Source organism: Sphaerodactylus townsendi, linkage group LG15 (assembly GCF_021028975.2).
Source record: "Sphaerodactylus townsendi isolate TG3544 linkage group LG15, MPM_Stown_v2.3, whole genome shotgun sequence".
Classification (NCBI taxonomy): Eukaryota; Metazoa; Chordata; class Lepidosauria; order Squamata; family Sphaerodactylidae; genus Sphaerodactylus; species Sphaerodactylus townsendi.
The window spans coordinates 37,217,350-37,241,727 of NC_059439.1; the positions used below are offsets into that span (position 1 = coordinate 37,217,350).

The 24,378-nt window shown below is 48.3% G+C and overlaps 1 protein-coding gene across 1 annotated transcript; it reads left to right on the forward strand.

The window, feature by feature from the left end:
- The first annotated feature begins 157 nt into the window (after window positions 1-157).
- LOC125444768 (polyunsaturated fatty acid lipoxygenase ALOX15B-like) lies at window positions 158-21,993 on the forward strand. The gene is made up of 13 exons (XM_048517418.1): window positions 158-304; window positions 1,143-1,347; window positions 2,000-2,084; window positions 4,027-4,149; window positions 4,763-4,866; window positions 11,536-11,708; window positions 12,481-12,624; window positions 15,515-15,718; window positions 16,772-16,858; window positions 17,577-17,746; window positions 19,092-19,314; window positions 19,417-19,587; window positions 20,394-21,993. The coding sequence occupies exons 1-13, from the start codon at window positions 158-160 to the stop codon at window positions 20,571-20,573; spliced, it is 2,016 nt and encodes a 671-aa protein (XP_048373375.1). The 3' UTR covers window positions 20,574-21,993.
- Window positions 21,994-24,378: the final 2,385 nt, after the last annotated feature.

The following is a 24,378-nucleotide window of genomic DNA, read 5'->3' on the forward strand; positions in this document are numbered from 1 at the left end:
CTTACACCTCATCCAATTCAGCATATTCTGTTGTGGGGAGAAAAAACTCTCCTTCGTGTCTCCATCGAGCTTCTGTTTTTCTCTGTAACTTTTCAAGCATCAGGAGGTGAGATCTTGGAAAACTCAGCCGGCCAAATCCAAAAGCGAAGGAACGCCCATGGCTTCTTACAAAGTCCAGGTGGCCACTGGGGACTTCTTGGGTTCGGGAACCTTCAGTTCTGTCTCCATCACTCTGGTGGGCTCCAAAGGCGAGGGTCAGAAGCTACCACTGAATAATTTGGGGAAGGATTTCATCCCAGGAGCGGTAAGGAGTCGTGCAGTTGGGGGTTAAAAGTGGGGAGACGGTCTTAAAACCTGACATACGTTTTCGAGAGTCAAAACTCTCAAAGTATCTGATGAACGCCGCTTTGAGTCTTAAAAGCTTGAACCCAAAAAATCTTGTTAGTCAGCAGTGGCGTAGAAGGTTAAGAGCTCGTGTATCTAATCTGGAGGAACAGGGTTTGATTCCCAGCTCTGCCGCCTGAGCTGTGGAGGCTTTTCTGGGGAATTCAGATTAGCCTGTACACGCCCACACATGCCAGCTGGGTGACCTTGGGCTAGTCACAGCTTCTCGGAGCTCTCTCAGCCCCACCTACCTCACAGGGTGTTTGTTGTGAGGGGGGAAGGGCAAGGAGATTGTCAGCTCCTTTGAGTCTCCTGCAGGAGAGAAAGGGGGGATATAAAAACAAACTCTTCTTCTCTTCTTCTTGTTAGTCATTTTGTTAGTCATTTGTTAGTCATTTTGAACCCAAAAAAATCTTGTTGGCCCTAACAGACCATCAGAGCTGTTTGACCGTGGAATTCACTGCCTCGGAGATTTTGTGGAGTCTCCTTCTTTGGAGGTTTTTAAACAGAGGCTGGATGAACATATGTCAGGAGTGCTTTGATTGTGTGTTCCTGCATTGCAGGGGGTTGGACTGGATGGCCCTCGGGGCCCCTTCCAATACAATTTATGAACTGTTCCAACGGGTATTGATTTGAAGCATGGAAAAATTTCTACTCAGTTGGGGCACCATGCCCTGCCCCATGTCCAGAGAAATACGTACTGAGTGATGTATCCCACGGGCATGGAGGTGCAACAAGAAGGTCTATCCTCTCTGCAGGTGGACGAGTACGAGGTGTCCAGCGACCAAGACCTGGGCCCGCTTCTGCTCATCCGTCTCCACAAAGAGCCCTCCATGTTCTTTGCAAAGGACAGCTGGTACTGCAGCTTCGTCAAGCTGATAAACCCGCAAGGAGAGACCTACCACTTCCCCTGCTACCAGTGGATCGAAGGGCACCGGACCCTGGAGCTGAGGGAAGGCACAGGTGAGTCACTAACAGTCCGTCCTGTTTCCCCATTGGGTGCTCTCCTTTAGGGCAACTGCTTTGTGGACCTTTCCCCTGCTTCAAAGAGGCCGTAGATGGTTTATTTCCATTCTGGGACAACCTGGGACCCACCTGTTTGAAGGAGTATCTCCTTCCATATGTGTTGTAGACATGTTGGAAATAAAAATCTGCAGACAAATGATTGGTCTGGTGAAGTCAAACTTTATATTTGCAAGCAGAAAGCTTGGGGGAAACACACACCACACACACACACACACACACACACACACACACACAAACACAACACACACACACACACACACACACACACACACACGGGCCCCCAGAGTAAAACAAAGACAATTATTGTCGAAGGCTTTCGCAGCCAGATTCAACTGGTCGTGGTGGGTTTTCCGGGCTGCGTGGCCGTGGCCTGGTGGATCTCGTTCCTAACGTTTCGCCTGCATCTGTGGCTGGCACCTTCAAGGGTGCATCACAGAGAGAAGTCTGTTACACACAGGACACAATGTGTAACACGCACAGTGTGTAACAGACTTGGAACAGGTTGGAACTATGATCAGCTGTTCAAATTGAAACAACAACCAAAAAAGTCAGGAAATACATTCCGCTCCTCCTGCTTCTTCCTTTCCAGGCAAACTGGCTTGCGATGATGCAGGAAACCCGTTGCTTCTGCGCCGCCGGGCAGAGGGGCTGCAGGTGCGGCAAGATTGTTATAGGTGAGGCCTGCCACTTGACTCGTTTATAGCTGGCAAAGTTTCCCTGCCTCTGCTCCCTTTCAGCAGTGGCGTCGTGGTTAAGAGCAGGTGCACTCTAATCTGGGGGACTGGGTTTGATTCCCCGCTCTGCCATGTGAGCTGTGGAGGCTTATCTGGATAACTAGATTAGCCTGTGCACTCTCATACACGACAGCTGGGTGACCTTGGCCACTTCCTCCTCCTCCTCCTTGGGCTAGTCACAGCTTCTCGGAGCTCTCTCAGCCTCCCACTCCACTTTCACAGGGGTGTTTGTTGTGGAGCGGGAAGGGCTTAGGAGATTGCTTCAGCTCCCTTTGAGTCTCCTGGACAGGGAGAGAAAGGGGGATATAAATCCAAACTCTTTCTTTCTCTTCTTCCTCCCTCCCTCCCTCCCTCTCTCCTCCTCCTTCTTCTCCTTCTTCTACTACTTCTTCTTTCTTCTTTTCTCCAGGAGCAGTGGGGTAATGGGGAGGTTAAGAGCTCATGTATCTAATCTGGAGGAACTGGGTTTGGATTCCCCGCTCTGCCCTGAGCTGTGGAGGCTTATTTGGGGAATTCAGATTAGCCTGTACACTTCCACACACGCCAGCTGGGTGACCTTGGGCTAGTCACAGCTTCTCGGAGCTCTCTCAGCCCCACCCACCTCACAGGGTGTTTATGAGTTGTGGGAAGGGCGAGATTGTAAGTCTCTTTGAGTTCCTGCAGGAGAGAAAGGGGGATATAACCAAACTTTTCTTCAGCAGTGTAGGAGGTTAAGAGTCATGTATCTAATCTTGGAGGAACTGGTTTGATTCCCAGCTGGAGTTCTCTGTGCCCCACCCACCTCACAGGGTGTTTTGTGAGCGGGAAGAGGCGAGGAGAGATTGTAAGCTTGCCCTTGAGTCTCCTGACAGGAGAGAAAGGGGGGATATAAATCCAAACTCTTCTTCAGCAGTGGCGTAGGAGGTTAAGAGCTCATGTATCTAATCTGGAGGAACTGGGTTTGATTCCCCGCTCTGCCCTGAGCTGTGGAGGCTTATTTGGGGAATTCAGATTAGCCTGTACACTTCCACACACGCCAGCTGGGTGACCTTGGGCTAGTCACAGCTTCTCGGAGCTCTCTCAGCCCCACCCACCTCACAGGGTGTTTGTTGTGAGCGGGGAAGGGCAAGGAGATTGTAAGCCCCTTTGAGTCTCCTGACAGGAGAGAAAGGGGGGATATAAATCCAAACTCTTCTTCTCTTCTTCCTCCTCCCCCTCCTCCCCCCCTCCTCCTCCTTCTTCTCCTTCTTCTACTACTTCTTCTTCTTCTTCTCCAGGAGCAGCAGTGGCATGGGAGGCTAAGAGCTCATGTATCTAATCTGGAGGAACTGGGTTTGATTCCCCGCTCTGCCCTGAGCTGTGGAGGCTTATTTGGGGAATTCAGATTAGCCTGTACACTTCCACACACGCCAGCTGGGTGACCTTGGGCTAGTCACAGCTTCTCGGAGCTCTCTCAGCCCCACCCACCTCACAGGGTGTTTGTTGTGAGGGGGGAAGGGCAAGGAGATTGTAAGCCCCTTTGAGTCTCCTGACAGGAGAGAAAGGGGGGGATATAAATCCAAACTCCTCCTCCTCCTCCTCCTCCTCCTCCTCCTCCTCCTCCTCCTCCTCCTCCTCCTCCTCCTCCTTCTTCTTCTTCTTCTTCTTCTTCTTCTTCTTCTTCTTCTTCTTCTTCTTCTTCTTCTGTTTTTGCCTCCTAAGGCATATCCAGGTGGGGCCTAGAGATCTCCTGGAATTACTCCCAATCTCCAGTTGTCAGATATCAGTTCCTCTCCAGTAAAGGGGCTTCTTTGAAGGGTGGATTCCATAGCATTATACCCTACCGAGTTCCCTTCCCTCCCTCCCAAGATTTAAAGGGAACGTGTTTGTTTTTGTAAAAGTGAAAGTCTGTTTCCTCCCCCAGCTGGGCGGAATTTGCTCCAGGGATGCCGCAGTGCCTGGCCGTGGAGAGCATCGAAGAGATGGACACCAACATGAAGTTCTCCTTCACCAAGCTGAGCACCTTTCTCCTGCGCTCAAAGCTCACGTGAGTTCAGGAGACTTCTCTGGGGAAATCTGGCCACTCTTTGAGTCTCCTTACAGATGAGAAAAGGGGATATAAATCCAAACTCCTCCTCCTCCTCCTCCTCCTCTTCTTCTTCTTCTTTTCTTCTTCTTCTTCTTCTTCCAACATTCATGTGAAAACATCAACAGCACATCATTTGTGTTATATACATGACATTCCACATTTTGTAGCCAGAGTTAGCCGTGCAGAGATAAACGTGGTCCAGTTTGAGCTGTAGGAAAGTCTTATGAGGGCGCCGTTTTGACGCATATGGAAAATACCACAATCCCACGAGCCATTGAAGATTCTATGAAGCTGGACTAAGACCTGATCTAGCCTCTATGGGTCCTCACATTAGTTTAGACAGTTTTGTGTATGTGACGTAAATGATGATGTGTTGTTGATGTTTTCACGTGAATGTCGGAGGGGCATGATATGTAGCATGGTCCCGTTGCAGACGCTGTTCACATTGCTGAGCTAGTAAATTGTTGTGGTATTCAGTCCCTTGACTGCTAGCTACTCTGCAGATGCCCTTCCGTTGTGAACCAAAGTACCCACCATGCAGTCCGCTCACCAATTTTTGTTCTCTTTTCAGGAAAGTAGAGATGAAACTGAAGGGCCTCTTGGGCTGCCAGGAGTCTTGGCAAAAGCTGGAGGACATCCGCCGGGTTTTCTGGTTCAATAAAACACCTGTCTCAGGTGCGTATGTCTTTGCTGTGGCATCGAAAGAGCTGCTTTTGGAAGATTTGCCCCAGAAAGACTTGTCCCCCGGACCGTCATCTTCAGCCGTTCAGAACGGGACCGTAGGCAAAAATGCTGCAGAGACACATTTCTTTAATCTGTCCAACTGGACATGAAGATTGTGGCCTCCGGGGGTATGCCACTTAGGGGCAGAGGTGGGATCCTGCAGGTTCTCACCAGTTCCCGAGAGTTGGTTACTAATTATTTGTGTGTGCCGAGAGGGGGCTACTAATTGGGTCTGCTTTTCCGTTAGAAATCCCATTAGGTCCAAAAATCAAAAAGTCCTGTTGTTTCCTATGTGGCTGGTTAGCGAAGGTGGAAAACGGGATAATTCTCCCTGTTGGGCTGCTTTAAAAACATGTTTTAGAAATAGGGTCAAGTTCCTTGTTTAAGGAAAGTATCCTTCTTTTGATTTCTAGAAACAAAATTAAGTATTTGAAAGTATTAAGTATTTGACAGGCAGTCAATTAGAGGAGAAGTAGTTGTTTCTGTTGGCAGGAGACGATAGGACTTGCTATAATGAGTTTAAATTATGGACAGAAAGATACCAGCTGGAAATTAGGAACTTTTTTCTTACAGTAAGGGTTTTTTACAGTAACAGAGAAATTATTAATGCCCCGCCCCCGGAATGGCCGGCCACGCCCCCTTCGTGCCCCGCCCAGCCCCATTTGGGCTACGCCACTGCTTGAATCCCACCACCATGGGAACCTGTTACTAAAATTTTTGGCTCCCACCACTGCTTAGGGGGACATATGGGGTCAAATGTCCTCGGGCTGCAGCCATTTAGTCACGTGGGGGGGGGGGAGGCGGAAAAACGGCCCCCACACTCCTTCTTCTTCCCGCCAGGTCCATACCTGGTGGAACACTCTCCCTCCAGCTGTCTGGGCCCTGCGGGACCTTAACGAGTTCCACAGGGCCTGTAAGACTGAGCTCTTCCACCGGGCTTTTGGGGAGGCCGGCCGCTGATGTGCCCCCCCCCCCCTTTAACAGCGAGGGCCCTGCTGTCCCCCCCCCCTTCTAGGGGAATTTTAAGCTGTTTGACACCATCTGTTGCCTTTTGTAATGAAATGTTGTAATTTGAGCGCTGTATTTTAATAAGGACCAGTTCTGAATGTACGGAGTTTATTTATCTATTTAACTGTGTTGTATATCTGTGTTGTGAACCTCCCTGAGCCATGAATGAATGAATGAATGAATGAATGAATGAATGAATGAATGAATGAATGAATGAATGAATGAATGAATGAATGAATGAATGAATGAATGAATGAATGAATGAATGAATGAATACGCTGTCTTCAAGACCTGGTCCAAAAAAATTTGTTTGATCGTGGTGGGGGAGGGCAGCCGCCCATACTGGGGGGGGGGTGCGCCCCCCCCCAGAAAACTCAGATTTTGCCCCAGGCTACATTTTCCCTTGATACGCCTCTGGTGGCCTGCATAGTTTATTTTATGTATTTATTTCAAACATTTGCCAGCCGCCTTTCTACCTTGCAGAACTCAAGGAGGTTTACAATGTAAATAATACAACAATAATACAACAATTAAAGTGGGGCTTTAGTTCAGTCTCTGGAACCAGCAGAGAGGAGTAGCAGCAGAAGAGACTTGGCCAGGAAGAGCAGAGTGACCTGCTGGTGTTCATTTTGGAGGGCTTTTCTCAAAGCCACAGCTTTTAAAACAGTGTTATTTTAACAGGGGTTATCTCTTTTTCTCCTTGTAAGGCTGCTGAATCTGGAAGGTGGGGCTTAACAGGGGTTAACAGAGTTCATCTCTTGTTCCTCTTTGTCCTAAGAGGTGGGGCTTTTGTCCTGAGAGGTGGGGCTTTAGTTCAGTCTCTGGAACCAGCGGCGCGCGCCACCAGGCGCGCGCAATTTTAATTTAACTTTTTTTTTCTAAATTAATAAGGACATATTTGACAGATAGTACATGCAGATAGCTCCAGGGGGGCAGTGACTAAAAGCTTAATATCTAAATATCTAAACAAATCAGATATGAAGGCAGAAAGCCAGCAGGGGGATGGGGGCTTTCCAGTGTTTTGCTCTGAGTGTCACATGTATGATTATCTGCCACTAGGACAAGAAGTCGCGGGTGTGCTCCCTCGCTGTAATGAGCTCCTGGCACTCAAAGGAACGATGTGCAGGTTCTCTTGAAGCCAAGGTGGCAAACCTGGAGAAGCTGAAAGAGGGAGAGAGGGTGACAGACGAGGCTTTCAGGGGACCCTAACAGCCGGGTCCCATCTCCTACAAGGTGACATCTCTTCAGATGTCATGTGAGAATGAAGGCCTTGGGGATGGAGGGGTGCCAGTCTCTGAGGTGGGGGAAGATGCTCCCCTTAGATGGGATCCTCCTTCCTTAACTGGTGATCAGCTATCCTCTCAAAAGACTGAGTGATACCCCTCGGGGAGGTGGGGGGAGCTCCTTGTGGTGGGTGATCTCGATCATTAGGAAATGTAGAGAGTTGGGTTTGTGAGAGGCGTAATGACCGCATTGGTGACTTGCCTGCCTGGTGCAAAGGTTGCTGATGTCACGCCGGCTCACATAGGCTTTTAGGACAGTGCTAGGGTGGAGTCAGCCAGCAGTTGTGGTCCACATTGGCACCAACGCACGATTGGGAAATGTAGCCGGGAGGTTCTGGAAGCTAAATTTAGGCTGCTAGGAAACAGGTTGAAGTCCAGGACCTCCAAGGTGGCATTCTCAGAAATGCTACCCGCTCCACGCCAAGCAGGGCGAAGCTAGGCAAGCCGGAGATACAGGGTCTCCCCAAATGCGTGGATGAGAAGGTGGTGTAAGGACAGAGTGGTTTCAGATTTGTCAGGGAATTGGGGGAACCTTTTGGGACAAGGCAGGCCTGTACAAACGGGACGGACTTCATCTTAACCAAAGAGGAACCAGGCTGCTGGCGCCTCAACATTAAAAAAGGTGGCAGAACAGCTTTTAAACTGGGATCACTGGGGAAAGCCGACCCAGGAGCTGAGAGTGACTTCGGTTCGGAATACGAGTATCTATGGGGATGCAGACAGAGAGGGAGGTTTTTCTAAATCAACCACACATACAAGCGAGTGGAACATAGCAATGTGCATGTGACAAGGGGATAAGTAGTCTACAAAAGACTTGAGGGTAAAAGCACATTACAAATCCCAGGTTAAGGGGACAGAGACCCAGGGTAGATACAGGTGTCTCTATGCTAATAGTAGAAGCATTCGACCAAAAAATGGGGGAAGACTTAGGAGTGGCCAGAGCTCTTTGGAAGGAGGACTTTGATATAGTGGGCAATTACAGAGACATGGTGGAATAGAGGAGAACCAGTGGGATGCTGTTATACCAGGCTACAGGCTCTATAGGAAGGAATAGGACAGGGCGCATTGGGGGTGGAGTTGCCCTTTTACATCAAAGAGAGCATAGTATCACATAAAAATAGGACAATGCAAAGGGGAGTTGGTTCCCCTACAGAATCACTGTGGATATCAATACCAGGTGTGTGAAGGACAGTTTAATATTAGGAATATATTATCAGTCCCCCTGACCAAAGTGCACAAGAGGACTTCTGAGAGATTGGAAAAGAAATTAGAGAGGCCAACAAAAACAAAAAAATGTAGTGGTAATGGGTGATTTTAACTATCCCCATATAAACTGGAAAAATGTATGTTCAGGTCATAGGTAAGGAGAGAGCATTCCCTGGATATGCTAAATGACTGTGGCTTAGGAGCAGATGGTTCGTGGAACCAACCAGGGGAGAGGAGTGATCCTAGATCTAATTCTATGTGGGACCCAGGACCTGGTACTTCGGAAGTCAGTGTTGTTGAGCCGATAGAGGAACAGTGACCACAATGCTGTCAGATTCAGCATTATCTCAGCATGTGAACAAGTGGCAACTACTAATGTAGTTACATCTAAGCCTTCAGAAAGTGGAAATTTCTCAAAGATGAGGGGGATAGTGCGCAGGAAGCTGAAAGGGAAAAATCAAAGAGAGTCAAAAACTGTCCAGGATGCTTGGAGGTTATTTAAAAAACACAGTAATCAAAAGCTCACAGCTGGAAATGTGTCTCCACAGGTTAGAAAAAGGCAGCACCCAGTCCAAAAGAAAGCCACCATGGTTAACAAGAGAGGTTGAGGGAAATTATCAGAAAAAAAAGAAAAATGTCTTTTAGAAAATGGAAGTCCAGTTTGGCTGATGAGAAGAATATGAGAGGGAACACGAAAATGGTGGCAAAGAGAGAAGCAAGTTAGCTGTAAGGGAGGCAAAAAAGGATTATGAGGAACGCATGGCTATGAACTATCAAGACCAGCTAACAAACAGTTCTCTCAAGCTACATCAAAAAAGCAGGGAAGCCAGCAGCAAGGGCGGTAGGCCCATTAGATGACAAAAGGGAACAAAGGGTGTGCTAAAAAAGCAAGATGGCAGAGGAGATTGCAGGAGAAGCTGAATGAATTCTTTGCATCTGTCTTCACCCAAGAGGAGGTGGGAGGAACATTCCTGCACCTGAACCAAGCTTCTTAGGAGGCTGAATCCGAGGAACTAGCGAAGATAGTGGTAGACAAGGAAGAAGTTCTGGCAGCCATTGATAAACTAAATGTTACCAAATCCCCTGGCCCAGATTGCATTCACCTAAGAGTTCTTAAAGAGCTCAAGCTTGTGAAATTGCTGATCTTCCTACACTTTAATATGCAACTTATCCCTGAAATCAAGGCTCCCATCCCTGAAGACTGGAAGATGGCCAATGTCATGCACCAATCTTTAAAGAAAGGGATCTAGGGGGGACCCGGGAAATTACAGGCCAGTCAGTTTGACATCTTGTTTCCTGGTAAATTAGTTGAAGATCTTATCATTAAAAGATAAAATTATAAGACATGTAGAAAAGCAAGACCTGGCTGAGGAAAGAGTCAGCATGGCTTTTTGCAGAGGCAAACTCTTAGTCTTACAAAACTTTACTAGAGTTCTTTGAGGGTGTAAACAGTGCATGTGGACAGGGGTGAACCGGTGGACATTGTAAATCACTGCCCCGGATTTCCAAAAGGCTTTTGACAAAAGTTCCTCACCAGAGACTGTTGAAGAAAAACTCAGCAATGAAGGAATAAGAGGGGAAGTCCCTCCTATGGATTAAAAAAACTGGTTGAGAAACAGGAAACAAAGAGTGGGTGTAAATGGGAAGTTCTCACAATGGAGAGATGTCGGGAGTGGTGTCCCCCAAGGGATCCGTTTTGGGACCAGTGCTCTTTAACCTATTCACTTAAATGACCTGGAAGTAGGGAATTGGGTAGCGTGCAGGCCAAGTTTGCAGATATGATACCAAATTATGTAGGGTGGGTGAGAACCACAAAGGATCATGTAAGAGCTCCAAGCGGACCCCTTGATAAATTAGGTGAGTGGGCTCAGGAGAAATGGCAAATGCAGTTCAATGTAGCAAAATGTAAAGTGAAATTGCACATAGGGGCAAAAAATCCAAACTTCAAGACATACAATCGCTTACAGGGGTCAGTGCTATCAGGGTCACAGACCAGGAGGAAAGGGATTTAGGCGCCTTAGTTGATAGATTCCATGGGAATGTCAACTCAATTGCATGGCAGCTGTGAAAAAGGCAAAACTCTATGCTGGGGATCATTAGAAAAGGAATTGAGAATAAAACTGCAAAGATTGTCATGCCCTTACTTATAAAGCAGTGGTAGCGAGCCCAGCACTTGGAGTACTGTGTCCAGTTCTTGGTCACGCCACATCTCAAAAGGGATATTGCCAGGAGATAGAAAAAGAGATGCAGAGAAGGGCAACAAGGTTGATTGAGGGACTGGAGCACCTTCCCTATGAGGAGAGGCTGCAGCATTTGGGACCTCCTTTAGTTTGGAGAGGAGGCGGCTGAGGGGGGGGATAAGGCGATTGAAGTCTACAAAATTATGCATGGGGTAGAAAATGTTGACAGAGAGACATTTTATATCTCTTTCTCACAATACTCAGAACCAGGGACATTCATTGAAAAAATGCTGGGGGGAAGAAATTAGGACTCAATAAAAGGAAACACTTCTTCACGCAACGTGTGATTTGGTGGTTTTGGAATATGCTGCCAAGCAGGAGGTGGTGATGGCCACTAACTCCCTGAATAGCTTTAAAAGGGGCTTGGACAGATTTATGGAGGAGAAGTTGATTTATGGCTACCAATCTTGATCCTCTTTGATCTGAGATTGCAAATGCCTTAACAGACCAGGTGATCGGGAGCAACAGCCGCAGAAGGCCATTGCGTTCACATCCTACATGTGAGCTCCCAAAGGCACCTGGTGGGCCACTGCGAGTAGCAGAGAGCTGGACTAGATGGACTTTGGTCTGATCCAGCTGGCTTGTTCTTATGTTCTTAATGATAAACACGCATGTTAAAAGACCATAATGTAAAACCTCCAGTTAGGACTGCCTGCAAATTAAAAAAAACAAACCCGAAATTAGTCTAATGCAACCCTAAATACAACTGAAGATCAAAAGTGAGGGGGCTTGGCGCACCTCTCTGGGAAGCCCGTTCCGTAATCTAAAAAGGCCCTCTCTCGGATACCCACCAGACAAGATTCTTTCATTGGTGGGGCAGTAAGGAGGGACTTTCCCTCTTGGCTTAAGGGGTCTTTTAAAAGTTGTGGCATTTCTGACTCCAGAATACGTTGCTGATCACTGGATGGACGATGCATTCTTTGGCTACCAGTACCTGAACGGGGTGAACCCGGTGGTGATCCGGAAATGCACTGAGATCCCAGCCAACTTTCCTGTCACTCAAGAGATGGTAGCCAGGTCCCTGGCGGCAGGTACATCCCTTCAGCAGGAGGCACAGGTGAGCTTTATTCTGCATCTCTCCAATGCAGGACAGAATTGCAGCAGAACAGAGGGGAGGGGTCACTGCCTGTCTGTAATATTGTGTACAGTTCTGGGCACCGCAATTCGAGGAGGATATCAACAGGCTGGAACGGGTCCAGAGGAGGGCAACCAAAATGTTAAAAGATCTGGAATCCATGCCTTACGAGGAGAGACTTAGGGAGCTGGAGATGTTTAGTTAGGTGAAGAGAAGGTGAAGAGGTGACATGATAGCCCTGTTTAGATAGTTGAAGGGATGTTATGTTGGTGAGGGAGCAAGCTTGTTTTTTTGCGGCTCCAGAGACTAGGACCAGGAGTCATGGGTTCAAGGGGAAGGAAAAGAGATTCCACCTAAACATCAGGAAAAACCTCCTGACATTAAGGGCTGTTTGACAGTGGAATGCCCTACCTTGGGGGGTGGTGGAGTCTCCTTCTTTGGAGGTTTTTTAAACAGAGGCTGGACTGCCATCTGTCAGGAGTGCTTTAATTGTGTGTTCCTGCATGGCAGGGGGTTGGACTGGATGGCCCTTGGGGGGTCTCTTCCAGCTCTATGATTCTATGTGTAGCCAGAGGAGGTTTTCCTGTCCAAGGGAGAGCTTGCATCTCAGTATAGTATCTTATCTCAGTGCCTTTTCACCACCTGGTGTCCCAGCACCGTGACCACCAATTCCACTGAACGTTGGTTGCTGCCAGTCTCAGTAGACGTGGGTCTGATTCACGTGTCCACTGAACGTTCTCTTTGGCTCCTCCAGAAGGGGAATCTCTTCCTCGTGGATTACAAGATCCTCCGGGGCATCCCTACCAACACCATCCAAGGCCAGCCGCAGTATATGGCCGTTCCGCTCTGCCTGTTGTACCAGACGCCTTCCGGGGACCTCATGCCCGTCGCAATCCAGGTAACCAGGAGCCACACTTCACATACACGCTACAGGGGTCAGTGCTGTCAGTCACAGACCAGGAAAGGGATTTGGGCGTCTTAGTTGATAGTTCCATGGGAATGTCAACTCAATGCATGGCAGCTGTGAAAAAGGCAAACTCTATGCTGGGGATCATTAGGAAAGGAGTTGATAATAAAACTGCAAGGGTTGTCATGCCCTTTATATAAAAGTCACGTGGTGCGCTGCGACTTGCAGGGACTGTGTCCAGTTCTGGTCGCCACATCTCAAAAAGGATATTGAAGAGATAGAAAAAGTGCAGAGAAGGGCAACAAGGATGATTGAGGGACTGGAGCACCTTCCTTATGAGGAGAGGCTGCAGCGTTTGGAACTCTTTAGTTTGGAGAGGAGACGTTTGAGGGGGGATATGATTGAAGTCTATAAAATTATGCACGGGGTAGAAAATGTGGACAGAGAGAAATTTTTCTCTCTTTCTCACAATACTAGAACCAGGGGGCATCCATTGAAAATGCTGGGGGGAAGAATTAGGAATAATAAAAGGAAACACTTCTTCACGCAACATGTGATTGGTGTTTGGAATATGCTGCCACAGGAGGTGATGGCCACTAACCTGGATAGCTTTAAAAAGGGCTTGGACAGATTTATGGAGGAGAAGTCGATCTATGGCTACCAATCTCGATCCTCTTTGATCTGAGATTGCAAATGCCTTAGCAGACCAGGTGATCGGGTGCAACAGCCGCAGAAGGCCATTGCGTTCACATCCTGCCTGTGAGCTCCCAAAGGCACCTGGTGGGCCACTGCGAGTAGCAGAGAGCTGGACTAGATGGACTCTGGTCTGATCCAGCTGGCTTGTTCTTATGTTCTTATGTTCTAATGTTCATACAAGAAGAAGCGTTCCAATTCAGCTAATTAATTAGAGCCAGCGTCTTGTAGTGGTTAAGAGCAGGGGACTCTAATCCAAGAACTTGGTTTGGTTCCTCACTCCTCCACAGCGCTGCTGTAGGGTAGATTTTTAAAAAACAGAGGGCGGGAAGAGATTCTGCTCCTGTAACTCTACTGCTGCTATAGTTTTAGGGTTTTGTATTATTTTTAACTGGGATTATTCGATTTGTTTTACGATGTATTCGATTATCAAATCGAATAGATAGGGAAAGGAAGGAAGGAAGGAAGGAAGGAAGGAAGGAAGGAAGGAAGGAAGGAAGGAAGGAAGGAAGGAAGGAAGGAAGGAAGGAAGGAAGGAAGGAAGGAAGGACGGACGGACGGACGGACGGACGGACGGACGGACGGACGGACGGACAGATAGATAGATAATCAACTGGAAACTTTAACCCATTCCCTCTTCTACTGCACTATATATGAGGGAATTAGAAGAAGAAGAAGAAGAAGAAGAAGAAGAAGAAGAAGAAGAAGAAGAAGAAGAAGAAGAAGAAGAAGAAGAAGAAGAAGAAGAAGAAGAAGAAGAAGAAGAAGAAGAAGAAGAAGAAGAAGAAGAAGAAGAAGAAGAAGAAGAAGAAGAAGAAGAAGAAGAAGAAGAAGAAGAAGAAGAAGAAGAAGAAGAAGAAGAAGAAGAAGAAGAAGAAGAAGAAGAAGAAGAAGAAGAAGAAGAAGAAGAAGAAGAAGAAGAAGAAGAAGAAGAAGAAGAAGAAGAAGAAGAAGAAGAAGAAGAAGAAGAAGAAGAAGAAGGGGGAGGAGGGGGAGTTTGGATTTATATCCCCCCTTTCTCTCCAGCAGGAGACTCAAAGGGGTTGACAATCTCCTTGCCCTTTCCCTCTCACAACAAACACCCTGTGAGGTAGGTGGGGCTGAGAGAGCTCGAAGAAGCTGTGACTAGCCCAAGGTCACCCAGCTGGCATGTGTGGGAGTGCACAGGCTAATCTGAATTCCCCAGATAAGCCTCCACAGCTCTAGCGGCAGAGCGGGGAATCAAACCCGGTTCCTCCAGATTAGATACACGAGCTCTTAACCTCCTACGCCACTGAGGGAATTAGGGGAAAATATGCAAATTCTCTTCTTCCCTTGAACTGCGACAGGATTTCAGATACTCAGAAGATCTTATACTTGCTGAATAACCCTGATCTTATAGTTTATGAATTGGCGGCCAAGTTTTTATTAGAAATTATACACCCTAAAGCACAGGTGTCAAACTCGCGGCCCTCCAGATGTTGTGGACTACAGTTCCCATCATCCCCTGCCGGCATGTTGCTGGCAGGGGGTGATGGGAACTGTAGTCCATAACATCTGGAGGGGCACGAGTTTGACTCCTATGCCCGAAAAGATAGCTCTGTGTTTTTTTTTAAACTTTGTTGTGTCACGCTGTTATTAAGAGATTCTTTGTTATCATTCTCTTTGGGGATTGTTTTAAATCTGATTTTTTTCCTCTGTATTTTACCTGTATCGTCTTATATGCCAATAAAGGCTGGGTGCTGCATGAGTGGGTGGACTGTTGAAATCGATTTGTTCCTCCACATGAAGCCTGCTGGGTGACCTTGGGCCGTTCACAGTTCTCTCCGAACTCTCTCAGCCCCACACGACTCATGGGGTGCCTGTTGTGGGGAGGGAAAGGGGAAAGGAGTTTGTAGGCTGCCTTGAGTCTCCTTAGAGGAGAGAAAGGGGGGTATAAATCCAAAATCCTTTTCTTCTCCCACTCCATGGGGAGGGGGCGGTTATTCCCTTGGTTACAGGCCTTTCTCCAACCTCAGGGGGAGCTTAGAGATCTCCTGGGATTACAAATGATCTCCAGACTTCAGAGATCTGTTCCCCCTGGGGGGGAAAATGGCTCTTGTGGGGAAAGAACTCTATGGAATTATACCCCAAACCCTACTCTCTCCCAATCAACAGGAATATCCAAAGGACAGCTTCGCAACTTTACCTCCCTCGTTCCTCTCCACAGCTCAGCCAAACCCCAGGTCCCAACAGCCCCATTTTCCTTCCCAGTGACCCGGATCTGGACTGGACCTTGGCCAAGATGTGGGTGCGAAATGCCGACTTCCACGTCCACCAGAATATCTCTCACCTCCTGCGGACTCACCTGATAGCCGAGGTCTTTGCTCTGTCCATGCTGAGGCAGCTGCCAATGTGCCACCCGCTCTTCAAGGTAAGATAACAGGGAAGCTGAAAGAGAGAGCCAGCGTGGGTGTCGTGGTTAAGAGCAGGTGCACTCTAATCTGGAGAACCGGGTTTGATTCCCCCGCTCTGCCGCTTGAGCTGTGGAGGCTTGTCTGGGGAACTAGATTAGCCTGTGCACTCCAACACACATCTGCTGGGCTAGTCACAGTTCTTCTGAGCTCTTTTAGCCAGAGGTGGGATCCAGCAGATTCTCACAGGTTCCCGAGAGTAGGTTACTAATTATCTGTGTGTGCCGAGAGGGGTTTACTAATTGGTGATTTTGCCACGTGATTTTTGCCTTAGTTACGCCCCTCCTCTCAGCAGTAGCGTGCATAACTTGAAGCAGTCTAGCAGGAGGTGCACCGGCGTGCGTGGCAGCCTGCGCCTGCGTGCATTCGTTTCCCACCCAAGGACCAGTGCAGCAGCTGCGTCCTTGCCACAGCCCCGCCCAGGAATGCCCCCCCCCTGGAATGCCTGGCCCCCCCCCCCTCGTGCCCCCCCCTCGCCTAGCCCCATTTCACATACGCCACAGTTTGAATCCCACCACCATGGGAACCTGTTACTAAAATGTTTGGATCCCACCACTGCTCTCAGCCCCACCCACCTCACAGGGTGGTTGTTTTGGGGGGGAGGAAAAGGAGATTGTCAGCCCCTTTGAGTCTCCTTGCAGGAGAGAAAGAGGGGATATAAATCCAAACTCTTCTTCTCCTTCAATAGAACCAGAAAGGGAACTCACTTTTTTAAATGGTGGTGTATACCTGGATTGAGCTTGCTTTTGCAAATCAGTTGGTAAAAGTTGGCCACCTCAGCCGGGGCCTGTTGATGATGCCCCAGAGTTGGAGATTTTGCGTCCTGACTGGGACTGCCCACAGGTGACGTGTTTGTGGAGCTCCCAGCCGGTGACGGGATGCGGCTGCCCAGGCTGGTGGGGGCTGAGTTCAGGAGGCCGGAAAACGATCACCCGCCTAGCCGATGAGGCTGCTCGACCCATGGGTCCCTTGCCCGACCCAAAGGTCTGATGACTTCCCCTTCTCCCCTGCAGCTCCTCCTCCCCCACTTACGATACACCCTCCAGATCAACGCGTTCGCCAGGGTCCGGCTGATCGCAAAAGGAGGCATGATGGATCAGGTAAGAGAGACACCTTTCCCTCTTTCGGCTTGTCTCCTGGGAAAGGAGATTGTCAGCCCCTTTGAGTCTCCTTACAGGAGAGAAAGGGGGGTTATAGATCCAAACTCCTCCTCCTCCTCCTCCTCCTCCTCTTCTTCTTCTTCTTCTTCTTCTTCTCCCCTCCTCCTCCTTCTTCTCCTCTTCTCCTCTCCTCCTCCTCCTTCTCCTTCTCCTTCTTCTCCTCCTCCTTCTCCTTCTTCTTCTTCTCCTCCTCCTTCTTCTCCTCCTTCTCCTCCTTCTCCTTCTTCTCCTTCTCCTTCTCCTTCTTCTTCTCCTTCTTCTTCTCCTTCTCCATCTTCTCCTTCTCCTCCTCCTCCTCCTTCTCCTTCTCCTTCTCCTTCTCCTTCTCCTTCTCCTCCTTCTCCTTCTTCTCCTCCTCCTCCTCCCCCTCCCCCTCCCCCTTCTTCTTCTTCTTCTTCTTCTTCTTCTTCTTCTCCTCCTCCTCCTCCTCCTCCTCCTCGTGTAAATCATCTCTCAATTTCAGGCATGCATGAGCAAGAGGCCCCCTCGGACATCTTTGCTGGTTCAACCGCAGATTCCTCCTTTCTTGTGCATTCTTCTGATGGTCTGCGGTGTTCCTCACAAGGCAGGGTCTTGAGAGCAGGGATCGTTCCCCCAACATGCTCACAATCATAACAACACAGACGGCTTCTAAGCTGCCCGTTCCCCCTTCTCCCAGGCCACCTCTGCAGGCTACAAAGGAATCGTGCCCATCGTAGGGAAAGGCACCCAGGAGATGACCTATGCCTCCCTCTGCCTCCCGGATGACATCGAGGCCCGGGGGGTCACCTCCGTCTCTAATTACTACTACCGGGACGATGGTCTGAAGATCTGGGCTGCCATCGAGAGGTCAGAACAACTCTGGGAGGGAGGTGGGAAGGGGTGGGCATCAGGTTGTAGAAGGTGGGAGCCAACATGAAGGGGCGGAGCCAACATGAACAAGGGGCGGAGCCAACACGAAGAAGGGGCGGAGCCAACATGAAGAAGGTGGTTGAATGTTCCCATCAGGGGGTCATGATGCTCCCAAGCAGGTGTCCATGGCACCCGTGGCCCCTTCCGTGGGTGGGGCTACTGATTGAGAATTGGAGATTTGATTGGCTGAGCAGATTTAAATGTGGTTGCTAGTCAGAACAGGGCCATGGCATCAGGAAGAAGAAGAATTATTGAGAGCAGCAGTGGTGTGTAGTGGTTAACAGCAGGGGCACTCTAATCTGGAGAACCGGGTTTGATTCCCTGCTCTGCCACTTGAGCTGTGGAGGCTTATCCGGTGAACCAGATTAGCTTGTGCACTCCAGCACACGCCAGCTGGGTGACCTTGGGCTAGTCACAGTTCTTTGAAGCTCTTTCAGCCCCACCCACCTCACCGGGTGTTTGTTGGGGGGGGGGAAGGGAAAGGAGATTGTAAGCCCCTTTGAGTCTCCTTGCAGGAGAGAAAGGGAGGATATAAATCCAAACTCTTTCTATTTCCACCCTCTGCTGTTTTCCCTGTTCAAATTATATACTATTTCCTGGCACGTAAGCAGTAATCAGATACCTGTCTGGGATTCCGCCCCATATAGTGAATACAAGTTTCAGTGGATAGGAGAAGAAAATTATACGTGGGGAAGTCTTCTCTGTCATCTCCAGCACTGCCGCCTTGATATAATTCTTCCCCACCCCACACTCGGTCATAGTTTCAAGAAGGTAGCTATGTTGGTGTGCAGTGGAAGAGCTAGTTTTGAGTCCAGGAGAACTTTAGAGACCGAGATTTTTAGGGTATGAGCTTTTGAAAGCCAAACCGCCCTTCGTCAACGATCTCCCCATAAGGCGGCCTCATATATTATTGATTGATTGATTGATTTAATTTTTATTAATCGATCGATCGATCGATTAATACAAATTAAATAAATAATTAAAAATTAATTAATTAATTGGATAAATTGTTTGTTTGTTTGTTTGTTTATTAGATTTAAAACCGCCCATCCCCGAAGGGCTCTGGGCGGTGTACAGCAGGCCGGCAACAACAATAACATAATAACATTAAACACAGCAGGCCAAAAACAACATTTTGCACAATAATAACTAAGTTAATTTAAAACAATTTACAAATCTATAAAACAATTTACAAATCTATAAAACCATAAAAACACACATATGTCCTGCACGGTGCTCCTTATCTTATGAGATCCAGCGCATGATGTCTTGTCCGCTGCAGCTTTGTCTCAAAGGTCGTCCAGTTCTATTACAAGCACGGTGACCACGTCCAAAGTGACCTAGAGCTGCAGGCCTGGGTCCAGGAGATCTATAAAGAAGGCTTCAAGAGCAGGAAGTCCTCGGGTGCCCCCTCCTCGCTGAAGACCCCGGAGGAGCTCGTTAAGTTCCTGACGATGGTGATTTTCACCTGCTCGGCACAACACGCTGCTGTCAACAGTGGTCAGGTAGGAGCAGAAGAAGACAACCCCCTCCTCCCCGCACCTGCTCACGATTGAGATAGAAGGCGTTCCTAAGGGATGGTGACCCTCACGCTTGCTTTGGTGCAGTATGACTTCGGCGCTTGGATCCCCAACATCCCGCCTTCCATGAGGAGACCCCCACCGACGGTCAAGGGCACCGTGACCTGGGAGCACATCCTGGAGACCATTCCCCCAATCGACGTCACTTGCATCGCCTTGAGTTCGCTGTGGCTGCTCAGCACTGAGGCGGGAGACCGGGTGAGTGTTTGGGGAACGCTTGCGGAGCGAGGTGGGCTTCGGTTTGGCGGCAAAAATACGAATTCAGAAGGGGCCGGAATTGCATTTGCTATTAAAATAATGGGGCTTAACTTTCAAATGTGGCCCGTGCAACATTTGAGAGATCTTCATTTTGTCTTGTATAAAGGAATTTCACTGAGGGTTTTTTGGAAGCTGGTGGGAGTGTAGGACTTAGACCAGTGGTGGTGAACCTTTGGCACTCCAGATGTAATGGACTACAATTCCCATCAGCCCCTGCCAGCATGGCCAATTGGCCATACTGGCAGGGGATGATGGGAATTGTAGTCCATTACATCTGGAGTGCCAAAGGTTTGCCACCACGGACTTAGACCATGGGTCTGCAACCTGTGGCTCTCCAGATGTTCATGGACTACAATTAGCCATGCTGGCAGGGGCTGATGGGAATTGTAGTCCATGAACATCTGGAGAGCCACAGGTTGCACACCCCTGACTTAGACCAAGACCCTCTTATCTTATCTGACACTACAGTGGGTGGGAGGGGGGAATAGTGGGAAACCAGAGGGATGTCAGTGGCATCCTGAAACGCTGACATCACTTCCTGTGCACCTGGAGCGGATGTCGTGTTGCCTAGAGAAGCCAAGGACGCTCTGGTAACTGATTAAACCATAGAGTTTTGCCCAAATGCCAGAGCGTCCCCAGCAGCAGCTGATTATGGGCTGATGACCCTTCTCGGTGCATAGGAAGTGACGCCAGCGCTTCATCGGTGACATTACACTGCTGGTAACCCTAACCCCGAATCCTTTCAGAGACCTCTGGGATACTATCCAGACCAGCATTTCTGTGAGGAAGAGCCCAAATGGTTCATCAAGGAGTTTCAGGACCGCCTGGCTGAGATTTCCGAGGAGATCAACGAAAGGAACAAATCTCTGCCCCTCCCATACAACTACTTGAACCCTCCTGAGGTCGAGAACAGCATCTCCATCTAGATTGGGTGTGAAATCTTGACTGTGGAAACTTAAACTTGCTGACAGAACAGCCCCCCTGCAACAGCCCAGCCAATCGCTATCAGTAACGTAACCAAGCGTAACTGAGTTTGGCCAATAAACTCAATAAAATCAGTAACGTAACCAACGTAACTGAGTTTGGCCAATAAACTCACAAGACTTAAAAAGCGAGGCAGAGCATCTGAGAAAATCAGAAAGATGTTTCAAATCAAACGATTACAGGCAACAACAGGTACGTGGGAAATAACAACATCAACTCACTACGTTCTCACTGAAGTCCTACACAGCATGGTAGTTTTTGAGGCCGCAGCGACTTAGAGCACCAACATTTTCAAGTTTTTCTGTCCTCGGTAGAATGTGGGCATTAGGAAACCAAATAGCAAGAAAGGAGAACAGCTACGAAGGGCGGGCTTAGGAAATAAAGTAATATCGCAACCCTAGATTTAGAAATCTCTAAAGCTGCTCTAAAGATTCAGAAAGGGCAGCAACTTTTCCAGCAGAGGTGTCAGTGGGTGCTACGGAGCCCATGGGCAACTTGTTGGATACTCCTGGAGTCAACAATAATGGCTTTGATGGACCAAAGGTCTCCTTTTGAGTAGGTGCATGCAATTTTCCTGCAAAGTTCATTCACTGAGAAACAAACATAGCACGTCCGTTGCATTACTCCGAGTGGCCTCTAGGTGGTGCCATTGCTTTCCTCCTGGGTTTTTCCAAGGGATTCTCTTTGAAGTTTGCAGGACCTACATTTTAATACTGAGAGTCCTAATTCCCATCTAAATTTAATACAAGTAATTTTCTTTTAATCTTCCTCAAGTCCCTTTCATTATAGTCCTTTGGCCAAATTTAATTTTTCTCCAAATCTCCAAATCTCATCTTAGGCAGGGCTTCTCCACGCAGCAAACCTACCTTCTCATCAGAGCAGATTTTCAGTTGCGCAATATATTCGCTACATTATTACCCAGGTGTGGTTTTCATAAACTCCAGCTCTGCTGCGTTTTTGATGGGCGAAAGCACGGATCTTCCCGATCCGGGCAAACAGCAACCTTTTTTCTCCAGTTTGCTGGGAATCCAAACCTGAACGAGTACACCATGCCCGCCTCGAGTTTTTTTACTCTTTCTTTAGTGGGTTTTCACAGAGACAAGCTGTTTATTTTTCAGAATTGTTCAGGAAGAAATGTTTATGAAAGAAATGGAGTTGTAGTATAACAAAATGGTTTTGGGAGGTGGTTAGAAAAGGAATGGGATTGTGAATTGTGCGTAGTAGGTATTGTTTGCCTGTTTGTATCATTCTGTATTTGATGAATTGTTTTCTACTTACATAATACCATTTTTTTAGTATGGCTTAATGTGTCAGGTCTAATGTTTTCCAACTTTTGTAATCCTAGGCCTATGTTGCCTATTAAATATCTCTACCTACTGATTGCATTGACTCACACTCTATGGCTCATTCCGCACACGCAGAATAATGCACTTTCAAGCTGCTTTCAGGGCTCTTTGAAGCTGTGCGGAATGGCAAAAACAGTTGTGAAAGCAGCTTGAAAGTGCATTATTCTGCGTGTGCGGAATGAGCCTATGTAATGGAAGAGAAGTCGATCTATGGCTACCAATCTTGATCCTCCTTGATCTCAGATTGCAAATGCCTTAGCAGACCAGGTGCTCGGGAGCAGCAGCAGCAGAAGGCCCTTGCTTTCACCTCCTGCACATGAGCTCCCAAAGGCATCTGGTGGGCCACTGCGAGTAGCAGAGTGCTGGACTAGATGGACTCTGGTCTGATCCAGCAGGCTCGTTCTTATGTTCTTATGTTCGTAATCTGTCTTGAGTCTCAGGCTCATTCCGCACATGCAGAATAATGCACTTTCAAACTGCTTTCAGTGCTCTTTGAAGCTGTGCGGAATAGCAAAATCCGCTTGCAAGCAGTTGTGAAAGTGGTTTGAAAACGCATTATTTTGCGTGTGCGGAAGGGGCCTCAGTGAGAAGACAGAATATAAAATGAATGCATGCATGTATGATGTTGCCCCTTTAATGCTTCCGAGTGCATTGTTTGGGCTATGACTGGCTGTCGAGCTGGGGAGGGGCGGGGGCTATGGAATTTGGCCATCCCACCAACACAGCACGTCTCATTTCAATTAGGTTTCTCCCTGCATGAATTGAATGTACAGATCTGTATTTCTGTGCCTTTTGTTTCCTGACCCGGGAAATTTTCCCTATTAAATTCGTGCAATGACTGAATGGACTTTTTGGCCATCGGCTGTTCAGAAATGGTGTCTAAAGGGCATGCAAGAAATGAAACGCGTCCAGAACGGCAGCAGGAAAAATAGGTGAAACGAAAAAGCTTCCCCTGACATTGCACATAAACAGGGAGGAATGTGGACTGGCAACCTCCGTCAACTTGGCTGGAACAGTTTGCAGAAACTTCCCATCGTTTGATGGAGCAGCAGTGGCGTAGTGGCTAAGAGCAGTGGCTAAGAGCAGGTGCATTCTGATCTGGAGGAACCGGGTTTGATTCCCAGCTCTGCCGCTTGAGTTGTGGAGGCTTATCTGGGGAATTCAAATTAGCCTGGGCACTCCCACACACGCCAGCTGGGTGACCTTGGGCTAGTCACAGTTCTTCGGAGCTCTCTCAGCCCCACCCACCTCACAGGGTACTTGTTGTGAGGGGGGAAGGGCAAGGAGTTTGTAAGCCCCTTTGAGTTTCCTACAGGAGAGAAAGGGGGGATATAAATCCAAACTCCTCCTCCTCCTCCTCCTCTTCTTCTTCTTCTTCTTCTTCTTCTTCTTCTTCTTGTTCTTCTTCTTCTTCTTCTTCTTCAAACAGGTGTATTTACAGTTAACAAAATGAACTATTAGAACAGCTAACAGCTAGCAGAGGCTCTCAATCTGAACTCTACCAGGTCTCAGTTCTGACTGCTTTTCCCGGGTTTCATCCCACTAACTCAAACTCTTAAAGGCAGACATCACCACAGAGAAGCGGGGGTGCGACCACCACAGGGTATGGAGAAATAAATCCAAATGGATTCTATCTGTGCCCCTATGGTTGTCTTCTCTGACGTGGGGAATCATCTGGGGATTTGGAGGGGGTACCTGGGAAAGTGGAGTTTAGAGAGGGCCATGAACAAAGAGAGATTGTGTGATGTCACTCTAGGACTTCTGTTTGTCCAGAACTTTATGGTCCACTCACTGAAGTTGTCATTTCGTCCAGGGAAACTGATTTCTATAAGTCTGAAGACCAGGTGTAGTTCCAGGAGAGCTTTGGGTACCACCTGGAGGTTGGCAAACCTATGTGCCCACCCCTGTTCACACCACCGCAACACAAGGCAAACATCCTGTGAAAAACAATGGCAAATTTGTCAAATTTGCTCCGGGATTTATTTATTTTATTTATTTATTATTCGATTTATAGGCCGCCCCATCCCCGAAGGGCTCGGGGCGGCTCACAACATGGCTGTTATTCAAACAGCAATCACATAAAACCGACCAGGGTCACAGATGTGCCCCCCCCCGACCAGGGTCATAGATACTCGACCAGGGTCACAGATGTGCCCCCCCCCCCCGACGTCTCTCCTCCTGCATGGAGGCAGCTGTGAGGCCTTGACTCTCCACCAGGAGGCGACAAGTACGAAGACTGTCCAAGTGGTCAGCGTGGAGACAGTAAGGGAAAAATTGGGTGAGGCAGGAGGGCGGGCGAGGCAGAAAAGAAGACTGTGTTCCAAGCTGCGTTGTTATTTCCGGAAGCCTCCTGATGAGAGCCATAATGTCAGGAATGGCACCTGCCCCCTCCTGCCCACAG

Coding starts and splice junctions, on each gene's coding strand:
- LOC125444768 (XM_048517418.1), top strand. CDS start 158: ATGGCTTCTTACAAAGTCCAGGTGGCCACTGGGGACTTCTTGGGTTCG. Junction 16,859..17,576: donor AAGGAGGCATGATGGATCAG/GTAAGAGAGACA, acceptor CCCTTCTCCCAG/GCCACCTCTGCAGGCTACAA. Junction 19,588..20,393: donor GCACTGAGGCGGGAGACCGG/GTGAGTGTTTGG, acceptor GAATCCTTTCAG/AGACCTCTGGGATACTATCC.